Below are 12,359 nucleotides of genomic sequence, written 5' to 3'. Positions count from 1 at the left end.
TGAAGGCTGGCAATGTAAGCCATCCGTGACCTTAGCCCATGCTCATACATGTTATAAACTAGCTGTGAGTGACAAACACACAGAGAAGTAATTTGTATGTTGGTCCTCACTGTTTTCAATATACACGTTACTTAAGTAGCATTTATATGCATATATTATATACTACCCACATTCAAGAATATAGCTTTTAGATAAAACTTCACAGAATCCATTTCCTGGCCTCAGCCACATTTCTTAATTCTACCTACCCTCAAATCTTGTTAATTTACCAATGTACACAGTGAGATTCCTCTCAGTTCTCTGTCTCCACTGCCAGTTTAGATATTTAAGTTCTTGGTTCTGCAAAGTGTGTAAGCTTCTAAGCTACTACTCTTCTCCAGCATACCAGATGATGTCAGCAGTGGGATCAGCAAGATGGCTCAGCAGGTGAGAGAGCTATTTACCAAACCTGTTCACCTAAATTGATCCCCTGGATGTACACAGAGGAGAGAAATGACCCTACAAATTATCCTCTGATTTTACATGTGGGCCATATGGAACACACACACACACACACACACACACACACACACACACACACACACACACACTGTTTAAAAAGAAAATAAAAAACAAACACACATTCAAACCTGGAGTTATTGTTCAGTGGCTAAGAGTATTGGCTGCTCTTACCGAGTACCTAGGTTCAGTTCCCAGTACCTATAGAGTAGGTCACGACCATTTGTACCTTGAGTTTGGTGTGATTCAATGTTCTTTTCTGGTCTCCTTGACTGTTATATGGTACACAGATATATAAAAGCAGAACACTCATACACATACTTCAAAGAATATTAATAATAAAAAAAGATAAAGAGGAACACCACTGGGCACCCCAATTTCCTAATATGGGGTGACTCCAGTGGGAATTTCCAGAAATTCTAGTAATACAATCACCCCAGCCTTGAGATGTTTCTTTCACATAAATGTCACGGTGACTCAGATTCCTGATTAACAAAGGACAGACAGAAAGACACAGGCAGGTAGGACACCTCGGTACTACTCAGTCAATAGGAACACCTCCTTCCAGGAAGAAAATGGGACACCCACAACATACTAGCATAATCCCCTTTCTTTACCCACAGGTGTTCTGCCTCATGATGCCTTGGCCTGAGTCCATGATACCTTGGCTCGAACAACCCCATCCTGTCTCTGAAGATGTCTCAGACTCCATCGACTGGGACTCTCTTTCTCAAGAACTCCCCAACTTGACCAACCTTCTATACTGGCCTCCAACTGGAGGAGACAGGGATGACTTTCTGGCCTCTACCAGCCCCAGAACCTCTACCTACCACTTGAAGGGTCCTGCCCAGGCCATCCATACTCTGGGAAGTAACCTAGAGGCCATCCTTGTGGCTCGGGATCACTGGGGTAGGCCCAAAGCTCATGGTGGAGATCTGTTTCGGGCACAGCTGCTCGGTCCAGAATTGAGAGCAGGAGTCCCAGGGGAGGTGAAGGATCTGGAGAATGGCACTTACCTCTTGTCCTTCCCCCTGCTCTGGGCTGGATGGGCCCAGGTGCAAGTGCGGCTGATCCACTCCAGTGAGGCAGTTGGGGTCCTGCAAAGAGTCTGGAGAGGAAAACGAGCCACTGTTGATTTTAGAGGGTATTTCCGAGGAACAGATGGCACTCAAGAGACTGTCATCTGTAACGTGGACCCCCAGTCAACTGGAGCCAAAGGGTCTACCTGCCAATACAAGGATGTGGTTTCTGGGGAGATCTGGTTCTGTGCTCAACCCCGTACTTTGCCTTGCAATGCTTTAGTGGGTCACTCGAGTGGAAGTTATCTGAAGGTGACCACGCCTCATGATAAAGACCTGCTGGCTGGGTAAGAAATCTAGAAACTTGAATGAGTCCCAGTCTTAACCACAGGCATGTGGAGGTGAGAAGACAACTGGAGGAAGTCAGTCCTCTCCTTCCACCATGAGGGGCCCAGGTATCAAACTCAGTCTGTTGGGTTTGGCAGAAAGAACATGGCGGTCATCATCTTCATCACCACCACCACCACCACCACCATCATCACCATTCATCATCATCACCATCATCAATTATTATTTAGAGATTCCTAAGCCTGGAGTGAACTTGAGTTTCTGGTGTGGTTGAGAGTAACCTCCTTTTAAGGAAGGCAGAAAAGTCAAGAGTTCAATGTCCTTGGCTTGGGGTCAATAAGCATGAGAACTTGTGTTACAAAAGCAAGGGTGGGAAACGGTGGTTGGAGGAGGGTGTTATATTTCCTCGTGACTGTTTGTGTAAGAACAATAACAATTTATTATTCTTTCTAGATTATAGTGGCAGGGAAATTGCAATTTCTCACTCAGTGTGGAGCTCTGTTATTATAAAAGGGAACTATGAGACTCTTCTGTTATCTTAACTATTAGTGAACTGATAAGACCTTTTTTTCTGTATTCCTCTCAACCACTCTACTTGCCCCATGTAGTGTGCCCACTTAAGTGTAGGGACCCAGAATTAGGCAAGTATAAATCTAATTTTCACTTGGTCAAGTTTCCCCAAAGCTCATATTCAGTGTTTCTTCAGGAATGTGACTGACCAGAAACTCCCTTCAGGTGTACCTTCAATCCTAGTCCTACCAGCAGCCCAGGAGAACATGGAAAACATGGGTGAGTGAGGCTGGGACATGTTGTGGTTTGGGGTGGGTATCAGCTTAGATGGGCTGTGGGCTTTTGTATACATGTGCATGCTGTCCAGCTGTGTTTGCTCATGTGTGTGTGCATGTGCGTGTGGGGGGGGTGTGTGTGTTTGGCTGCGTGTGTATCTGGGTGTGTATCTGTATCTTGTGCATGTCTATGTACATGTGTGTCTGTGTGTCTCTCACTGTGGTTATCTGTGTAAGTCTCTGTTCTCTGTGTGTACACATGTGTAGGAGAGTAGGGGTATCTGTCTTTGTGTAGTTGGGCTGTATGTGTAATGGGTGTGACTTTGTATGTGTATATGTATACATGTGTCTCTGTGTTTCTGTGATATATGGATGTATGTGTTTGTATCTGTGAATCTATGCCTGTCTCTGAGTCTCTGAGTCTCTCTCTCTCTCTCTCTCTCTCTCTCTCTCTCTCTCTCTGTGTGTGTGTGTGTGTGTGTGTGTGTGTGTGTGTGTGTGTATCTGTGGTATTCGAGGTGTTCACTCTCCTGTGTAGAAGAATATGGAGACAAGGTGGATGTCGGAATGTTCTCCCCAATTGTTCTCTATCTTATTTTACTTTAAGTTGTGTTACTTTTTTTTTTTTTTGGTTGGGGAAGCAGTTTCAACTGGCAGTGATTTTTTCATCTGAGAGCAAAAAATAGGGACCTGACAGCCCAAAGGTAGTTGATTAGAGAGTGTGCAGTACTCAAGCAGGAAGAGCTAATTCTGCTCTTTCCAGCCACAGTCAGCAAGCAAGGGAGGACCAGAGTCCACATTACTGACCATAGAGTTTCCAAACACAGTGTTTGCACAGAGACTGGCAAGTGCTGAGTGGCCTTAACTAGCCAAGCACTCACAGTATTCAGAGGGACCCAGCCTCTCTCTTGATACTTCCTCAGAAAGGAAGGAACTGAAGGCATTGATGTCTCCCTCAGAGAAGTAAGGGAACCCTGGAGTCATCATATTCCCAACCCAATGGTGAACCTGAATAAGGGGACTAGAGAAATCTACAGGTGACTCCCCAAGAGCAGACAGAGGTGTATGAGGGAGGGTAGTCATTGAGACTCCACATGAACCTCCTCCACACACACAGAATCAGAAAGAAGTTTTTGTAGAAACTCTGCTCAACAACTAAAGGACACTGGGCACAGGGTGGAATGTACCAGTTGCTTTATGCTCTGCCCCTGAATATACCTGATCCAGTGCCTCAGGGGAGGCCAGGTCGGGTCTAGAGCCTCAGTCACAAGGATCCAAGTGGTCAACTCTGTGGCCTTGGCTGCCTGTGTCCAACCACTTGGACGGCCCAGGTTGGAGATCAACAAGCCCTGACCATTAGCATCCTCTAAGCCCCAAATGCATGGTCACTGAGGTAGTATGTCCTAGTCAGGGTTCCTATTCCTGCACTATCATGACCAAGAAGCAAGTTGGGGAGGAAAGGGTTTATTCAGCTTACTCTTCCACATTGCTGTTCATCACCAAAGGAAGTCATGACTTGAACTCACACAGTTCAGGAAGCCGGAGCTGATGCAGAGGCCATGGATGAATGTTTCTTACTGGCTTGCTTCCCCTGGCTTGCTCAGCTTGCTCTCTTATAGAACCCAAGACCACCAACCCAGAGATGGCACCACTCACAGTAAGCTGGGTCCTCTCCCCTTGATCACTAGTTGAGAAAATGCCTTACAGCTGGGTCTCATGGAGGCATTTCCTCAAGGGAGACTCCTTTCTCTGTGATAACCCCAGCTCGTGTCAAGTTGACACACAGACCCAGCCACTACATAGTCCTTGAGTTGTTCCTCATGTGGGCAACTACTCCTACCAGGAAAAGTGCTTCTATGGCCAGCAGCCATCAGCCTCAGGCTGGAGGAAGGGCTTATGTAGGTAGGGTTTGGGGAAGAAGTCATGAGGTCAATGTTCCGGGATAGTATACATAAGGACACATAAAGATCCTCTTTATAGTTTGAGACAGTCTCTCACGAAGACTGGACCTTGCTATTCAGCTCAGCTGGCTGGTCAGTGAGGCCCTGGAATCTGACATCTCTATCTCCCCATGTGCTGGGGTTCCAAGTGTATCTCACACAGCTTTTACACATATTCTAGGGGACAAGGTTAGGTCCAAACCCTTGCCCAACTCACTGAGCCATCTCCTCAGCCTTCAGATAGGTTTTATTCTAGGACTTTAACCTCTTTCCTGTGGGGAAGTGTAGTATAGTAATTAGTACTCGGGGTTTAACAGCACACTTCCTGAGTTCAAATACTATCCATGTCTTTCATGGTTCTTTTTAAAAACCCACTTTATAGGCTGGTATTATGGCGTAATGGTAGAGTGTTTCCCAGCTGGACAGGGAACAGGCTGCCACCTGCAGAACTGCTAAAAAAAGAAAACAGTATTTGGTGCAGGTACAAGTAATGCATTACCACGGCTTTACATGTGTGATGTATTCAATGGCTTGAGTTTACCAGAAATATAAACCCCGAAGCCATCTTTACAATCCATGTTAGACCCATATGCATCACCTCCCTGAAGCCAAATGTTTAAGCTTGACGATGTCAGGTCTGATGAGTCCATTAGCAAGGGCCTAGAGGGAGAGCTCGGAGGTTAAGGACCCATGCTGCCCTTCTAGTAGATCAGAGTTGTGTTCCCCGCATCCATGTTAGGTGACTCACAAAGCCTGTGATACCAGCCTAAGGGCAGTCAGCCAACACTCTTTTCCGGCTCCACATGGTATTCCCACACAGAGGGCATAAACACGTGTACATATATTAAAAAAGAAAGAAAGAACAAGAGGGGTAAATCTAGCTTCTACTGGGCAGCGTGGTGCACACCTACTTTCTTGGCACTCTGGAAAAGGAGGATCGCAAATTCAAGTCTAGCGTCACCTGATATTGAGTTCAAGCTAAGGGTCACAGCCAGGGCTTCTCTTGCAGCTTAGGTGCGTGGTCAAGCCATGGCAGCTCCGTCTTCTCTCATCTTTGACACCAATAGCATTTTTCATCAGACGTTGGTCACCTTCTCTCTGCTTTGAAGAGGCCTTTTCAGGGTTCCAGCTTTGCCTTTGGACCCCGAGGCTGAACTAACATCCTGTGGATTATCTCTGTGGCTCATCCTCTATCCTCGCTCTATGTCCTTTTGGCTCCCCGCAGCTTTTCTTGGTGTGTGGTGGAGACAGCAGGGCCTAAGCACTATGTGTGGGGATGGAGCACTCCATGGCCTTGCTCTGTGTGGTGGTCTTCAGCAGCTCTTCTGCACACTGCTTCCAACTGTTGGCTGAGAGAGAGAGAGAGAGAGAGAGAGAGAGAGAGAGAGAGAGAGAGAGAGAGAGAGAGAGAGAGCTGTTGTTTTGAGTGAGTTGTTTTTTTTTTTTTTTTCCATTTTAGATAGAGCCTCACTGTGCACTGTGGTTTCTGCCTTGTGAGTGCTGGTATTAAAGGTGTGAGCTACCCCAGCTGATGCTTGTCTTTTCTTTTGAAACAGTGTCTTGGCTAACACAGGGTGGCCTTGAACCTGCTATGTAGCCAAGAATGAGCTTGGACGTATTTTAAATAGAAAAATATTTTAAAGTGGTGTGTTTGTGTGTCTGTGTGTGTCTGTGTGTGTTTGTGTGTGTGTCTTGTGTGTCTGGGTGTATCTTAGTGTGTGTCTGTGTGTGTATCTCAGTGTGTGTCTGTGTGTGTCTCAGTATGTGTATCTCTGTGTGTGTATCTCTGTGTGTGTACATCTGTGTGTGTCTGTGTGTGTCAGTGTGTGTGTCACTCTCTCTCTCTCTCTCTCTCTCTCTCTCTGTGTGTGTGTGTGTGTATACACATACATAGCACAGTAGAAATGTGGCACTTAGAGAGAAACTTGCAGAAATAAGTTCTCTCCTTCCTCCCCATGGATCTCAGGATCACACTCAGGCCTCAGGCTAGGCGATGGAGGTATCTTAGTGAACTTTGAAATTTACTTACCTGTATATGATTTTGTGTGTGTGTGTGTATGTGTGGGTACGGGTTATGCATGCCATATGTATGTGAGGTCAGAGGAAAGCTCTGTGGAGTCAGTTCTCACCTTCCACCTGTAAGTGGGTCTGGAGAATTGAACTCAAGTCGCCACCAGGCTTGCACAGCAAATGCCTTTCCTCAGTGATCCATCTAGGGGGCACAACCTCAAATTGTGATCTCTTTGCTTCCATCTCCTGAGTTACAGGCCAGAAGTTGATACAACTGGTTTATTCAGTGTTAAGACTTGAACCCAGAACATCAAGTGCAATAGGTAAGCATTCTAAAACTTAGAGCGTCTCCAGAAATTCACGTTCTTGTTCTTCACTTGTTTGTTTTGAGAAAAGGTCTGACTGTGTAGCCTTGACTGGTCTGGAATGTGGTATGTAGACCAGGGTGGCCTTGAATTCACAAACTTCTGGCTGCCTCTGTCTCCCAAAGGCATGGGCTACCATGTCTGGCCCATCATCATTGTTCTTGATCACGGTGAATTATCAGTGTCCCCATCCATACGTGGAGACATGAACAGTGTTGCCCGTGAGTTTGGAGGTGCACACATGGAGTCTCATCACTCTAGAGGTGAAGGCAGGAGGATTAAAATGTTGTTTAGTTAGGATTTCATTGCTGTGAAGAGACGCCATGACCTTATATAAAAGACATTTACTTGGGACTGGCTTACAGTTTCAGAGACCCAATCCATTATCATCAAGGAGGGAGGCATGGCAAAATCTAGGTAGTTTGGTGCTGGAGAACGAGCTGAGGGGTTTACATCCTGGTCTGAAGGCAGCCAGAAGGAGGCTTTCTTCTGTAGGCTACCAGGAGGAGACTGGAATTCTACATTAGGTAGAACTTAAACCTCGGAGACATCAGACACACCCCCACACTGACACACTCCCTCCAACACGGACACATCTACTCCAACATTGCCACACCTCCTAGTAGTGCCATTCCCTGTGAGCTAAGCATTCAAACACAGGAGTCTATGGGGGCCAAACCTAATCAAACCACCAAAGACGTCAAAGCCAATATCAACTACACAGGAATTTATGGCTACCATGCTTACTTAAGACTGTTTCAAATACTCATGTGCTCTCTCTCTCTCTCTCTCTCTCTCATTGGAATTTACAATGCTCTGTAAGAATACATATAAAGTTTGTCAAAGGTTGCCTGACTAGACCATTTAAGTGGCTAGTGGGCAATGATGACCTGAGTTCAAACCCTAGGATATACATGGTGAAGGGAGAGTACTGACTCCCAAATGGTGTCTTCAGAGTAACACACACACACACAAACACACACACACACACACACACAAATGCGAAATATTTATTTACATAAAAGGGAAGAAGGTGAAATGGTATAAGGTTTTTTGTTTGTTTTTGTTTTTTGTTTTGTTTTGTTTTGTTTTGCATCTGCTCTTTTCTTCTCTCCCCTGTAGCCCTGCCTTCCAGGCCCCCATGTCGCCCTGGCCACCTGTCTCCAAAACCCTCTGGCTTCTACCACCAAGACAGATGGCATTCGACATTCTGTTCTAGCCGCTCTTTCCCCACTGTGGACAGCATCCTGAACTGCCTGGCTGGACGCATTGTCTACATGATGGGGGATTCCACACTCCGGCAGTGGTGGGAGTATCTTCGAGACACAGTGCCCTGTGAGTGACCTTGAGGGGAGAGGAGGGCTTGTGAGGACTCATGATGGAGAAGCCTGACAGCGAATTCATTGAAGGAGAGACTCCCTCACTTAGTAGAAAGGTGGTGCAGGCTGCTGGGTCTTCCTGAAGGGCAGTGAGTGAAGGAGTGGGGTGTTTGCTTTGTTTTATGAGATGAGGTCTCACTATGTAGCCCTGGTTGGCCTAGAACCCATTATGGTGATCAAGCTGGCTGCAAAGTCACAAGATCCACCACCCTAAGCATCCTGAGTTCTACACTTAAAAGCAAATCCCAGCTGAGAGTGAGTTTTAAGAAATTCATGCATGTGCATGCCTGCATGCATGCTTGTGTGTGTGTGTGTGTGTACATGCGTGTGTGTGTGTGTGTGTGTGTGTGTGTGTGTGTGTGTGTGTGTGTGTGTGTGAATCAAGGAAATATTCACGGAACTCAGGCTGGCCTGGAGCTCCATGTGTAACCAGGGTTGATCTTGAAGCTCTGATCCTCCTATCTCTACCTCCCATGTGATTAAATTACAGGCATGTGTTACCACACCCTGTTGGTGTGATGCTTGAGGTATTTGGGATATAATGCAGGGTTGTATGGTAGGCAAGATGTCTACTAACCTATGCACATCACAGCCTGCCAGAATGAAGTCATTCAGGAGAATAGCTAAGGGACAGAGCTACAATCCTTCACACAATGCAATGTGGGGTGATAGCAAAAGAGCCATTGCTGTGTTTCTAAATAAAATCTGCAGCCACCATCTAGTGTATGTGTGTGCATGTATGCACATGCACATGTATTTGTGTGTGCATGTGTGTGTGTATGTGCGTGCCTGTGTGTATGTGTGTGTTTGTCTGTGGTGGAGGACAGAAAACAATTTCTGCTGTCACTCTTAGATACAGTCTACTATGTTTTATTTTATTATTATCAGTGTGCATGTGCATGCTCATTGTGTGTGCATGTGTGTGGTATGTCCAAGGTTGTGCACATGTCCAGGCACACATGTGGAGTTCAGAAGACACCTTTCAGAAGTCAGTTTTCTGCTTCCAGGGATGGAGCTCAGGTCTTCAGGGTCTTTTACCTATTGAGTCATCCGCTAGCCCTGCCACCCCAGGCAAACATCTCACATGCTGAGCTACATCCCTGCCACCATTGTTTATGGTCATGGTAAAACACTACACATCCTTGGATCTCAGCATCCCTGCCTAGGGTGCAGAGAGAAATACAACAGCAGCCTGAGTATAGTAGTGTACTCCTATGGTTACAGCACTCTGGAGATATGTCTCAGGTAGGGTTTCCTTCTGTGAGCAGACACCATGACCAAGGCAACTCATAAGGACAACATTGAATTGTGGCTGGCTTATAGGTTCAGAGGTTCAGTCTGACATCATGAAGGTGGAAACATGGCAGCATTCAGGCAGGCAAGGTACAGAGCAGCTGAGAGTTCTCCATCTTCATCTGAAGGCTGCTACAAGAAGACTGGCTTCCAGGCAGCTAGGATGAGAGTCTTAAAGTCCATGCCCACAAAGACACACTTTCTCCAACAAGGCCACATCTCTGAATGGTGCCACTTCCTGAGCCAAGCATATTGAAACTACCTCAAGATACTGGCAGTTAGGTTGGGAATAGAGGGCCAGCCATTTTCAGCTACAAAGAAGGTGAAATCTAGCATGGCCCACATAAGACTCCCTCAAATGGTTGTGTGCACACAAGAGTCCCCTTGTTGAACACACACACACACACACACACACACACACACACACACACACGCTTCATAACAATTTTTTGAGACATTGCCTCTTATTGAACTTTCCAAATAGGCTAGGCTGGGTGGCCATCAAGCCCCAAGTATCTTATCTATATGTTGCCAGCTATAGCATTACAACCAAAAGGCACCAAGTCTGTTTTTAATGTGGGCTCTGTGGATCATACTCAGGTCTTTGTATTTGCTTAGCAAATCTCTATCACTGAGCAAAACCCCAGCACCACAGGGGGATTATAGGCAAGTAGACTACCACTGAGCCATACCTCCCCCAGTTCCTCAGTGAGAGATTCTAGCAGGAGCTTACCACTGAGCCACACCCCAGCCACAACCACAGATATGGAGCACTACGGGGGTAGGGAGTGCATCTCAGGAGTGGAGCACGTGTCTAGCACCTGAGAGGCCCTGGGTTCATCCCCAGCCCTGCAGAATAATAGAAGGAAGAAGTGTCACGAGGTGAGAACAGGAATGATTGAAATGGTCCTACTCAGTGGCTCACAAGTGCACGAGCTCAAACTCCAGGGAGTCTGACACCCTCTTCTGGCCTCTTGAGGCGCCTGCACCCACTTGCACATATCAGACAGAGACACATGGTAGCATACACATAATTAAAAGACACAATCATCTGAGTGTGGTGGCCCATATCTCTCAGGATCAGGAAGGCAGGAGCAGGTAGCTCCCTATGAATTTGAGACAAACTTGGTCTAGTCTATTCCAGGTCAGCTGGGGCTACACAGAAAAATGCATGTGGTGTGTGTGTGTGTGTGTGTGTGTGTGTGTGTGTGTGTGTGTGTGTGTGTGTACTGGGTATAGTGCTGCATACCTTTAATCTGAACACCTGGGAAACAGAAGCAAACAGATCTGTGACTTCAGGGCCAGCCTTGTCTACTTAGTGGCATATACATATATGAGATGTATGCAAAAAGGTAATTAATAATCCCATGTTAATTTACTCTGTGTGTCTTTGTGTGTCTGTGTGTCTGTGTGTGTGTCTGTGTGTGTGTGTGTGTCTGTGTGTGTGTGTGTGTGTGTCTGTGTCTGTGTGTGTGTACACTGACATACTACAGTATGTGAGAAGATCAGAGGACCATGTGCAAGAGCTGACTCTCTCTTTCTACCATACGAATCTCAGGGGATTAAACTCAAATAATGAGTGTTGACAGCAAGAGCCCTTCCTGTCTGAGTCATCTTGCTCTGTTCCCTATGTTAAAACCTTGTTTCTCCTCCTCCGTACAGCCCTGAAGCCAGTTGATCTACACGCCACTTATCAAGTAGGTCCCCTGATGGCCGTGGAGACAACTCGGGGGACGGTGTTGCACTGGAGGGCACACAGCTGGCCCCTGCGTTCTCTCCGCACCCCAGTGGCCTCCCTGCACTCTGTGGCCAGAGAACTACATGGCCTGGCCGGGGGACCCTACACAGTGGTGGTGCTGGGTATGGGAGCCCACTTCACCACGTTCCCTCCCTCCATCTTTGCCCGAAGACTGGCAGGGATTCGGGCAGCTGTGAAGGCCCTGCTGGACCGGGGAGCCCAGTACTCTGGTCACATCAAACTGGCCAACACTGGCTACAAATCGGTGTATGGCAGTGACTGGCTCACACCCAGATGAACCGCCCTCCAAGCTGCCTTTGTGGGTCTCCAGCGTGGCCTTTGTGGATGCGTGGGAAATGACCTCCAGCTTGGCTGTGCCAGACGACATCCACCCAAGGAAGCTTATTGTCCGCAATGAAGTGGAATTATTTCTGTCCTTCATCTGTCCCACCTAAGTGCTCCTGAGGGATCTGAGGCTGAATGGATGGAGAGCCTGGGTGTGGCCGTCTCACAATGAACTGCCTGTGACAGAAAGTTGAAGCTACCCTGGCTCACCCACTATGACACTGTGGGTCCGTATTTCATACTTCTCTCTGTGCGCCACATGGACAAATCTAGTTCAATAGAAATGATTTGCATCATTTTCCCTTTTTGAGTGTAAGGGGTTGTGGGTGGTGTGTGGTTGTGGGTGCTTGCCCCTCTGTGCACACAAAGGCCAGAGGACATCTTGGGTTATCCTTCTCTATCTAGGAAATCCTGTTTAGCATGACCCAGTATCTGGTGTTGCTTCAATCTCGTGGAGTCTGGCACTAGGCAGTATATTTTAGGTACATTTATGTCCAGTATAATTTGGGTTTCATACTGTAACACCATCCCATTGTACAAGGAAGCAGAATACATCTTAGAGACCTTCCTCTGTATTCCACTTTGTATTCCTGGGATAGACAAAGAAAGAGCCATTGTGGCTGCAAACATTACAGGGCC

At 46.8% G+C, this 12,359-nt stretch overlaps 1 protein-coding gene across 1 annotated transcript; it reads left to right on the top strand.

Moving 5' to 3' along the window:
- Positions 1-414: 414 nt before the first annotated feature.
- LOC116885887 (NXPE family member 3-like) lies at positions 415-11,861 on the top strand. The gene is given in 6 exon segments (XM_032887206.1): positions 415-426; positions 1,122-1,864; positions 2,572-2,654; positions 8,088-8,300; positions 11,300-11,706; positions 11,708-11,861. Coding segments are annotated over 6 exon segments (1,581 nt in total). The 3' UTR covers positions 11,831-11,861.
- The last annotated feature ends 498 nt before the right edge of the window (positions 11,862-12,359 follow it).

This window comes from Rattus rattus, chromosome 16 (genome assembly GCF_011064425.1).
Source record: "Rattus rattus isolate New Zealand chromosome 16, Rrattus_CSIRO_v1, whole genome shotgun sequence".
In the NCBI taxonomy this organism is placed as follows: Eukaryota; Metazoa; Chordata; class Mammalia; order Rodentia; family Muridae; genus Rattus; species Rattus rattus.
The sequence above is the reverse complement of the archived record's forward strand: the minus strand, read 5'-3'. Positions and strand labels throughout refer to the sequence as shown.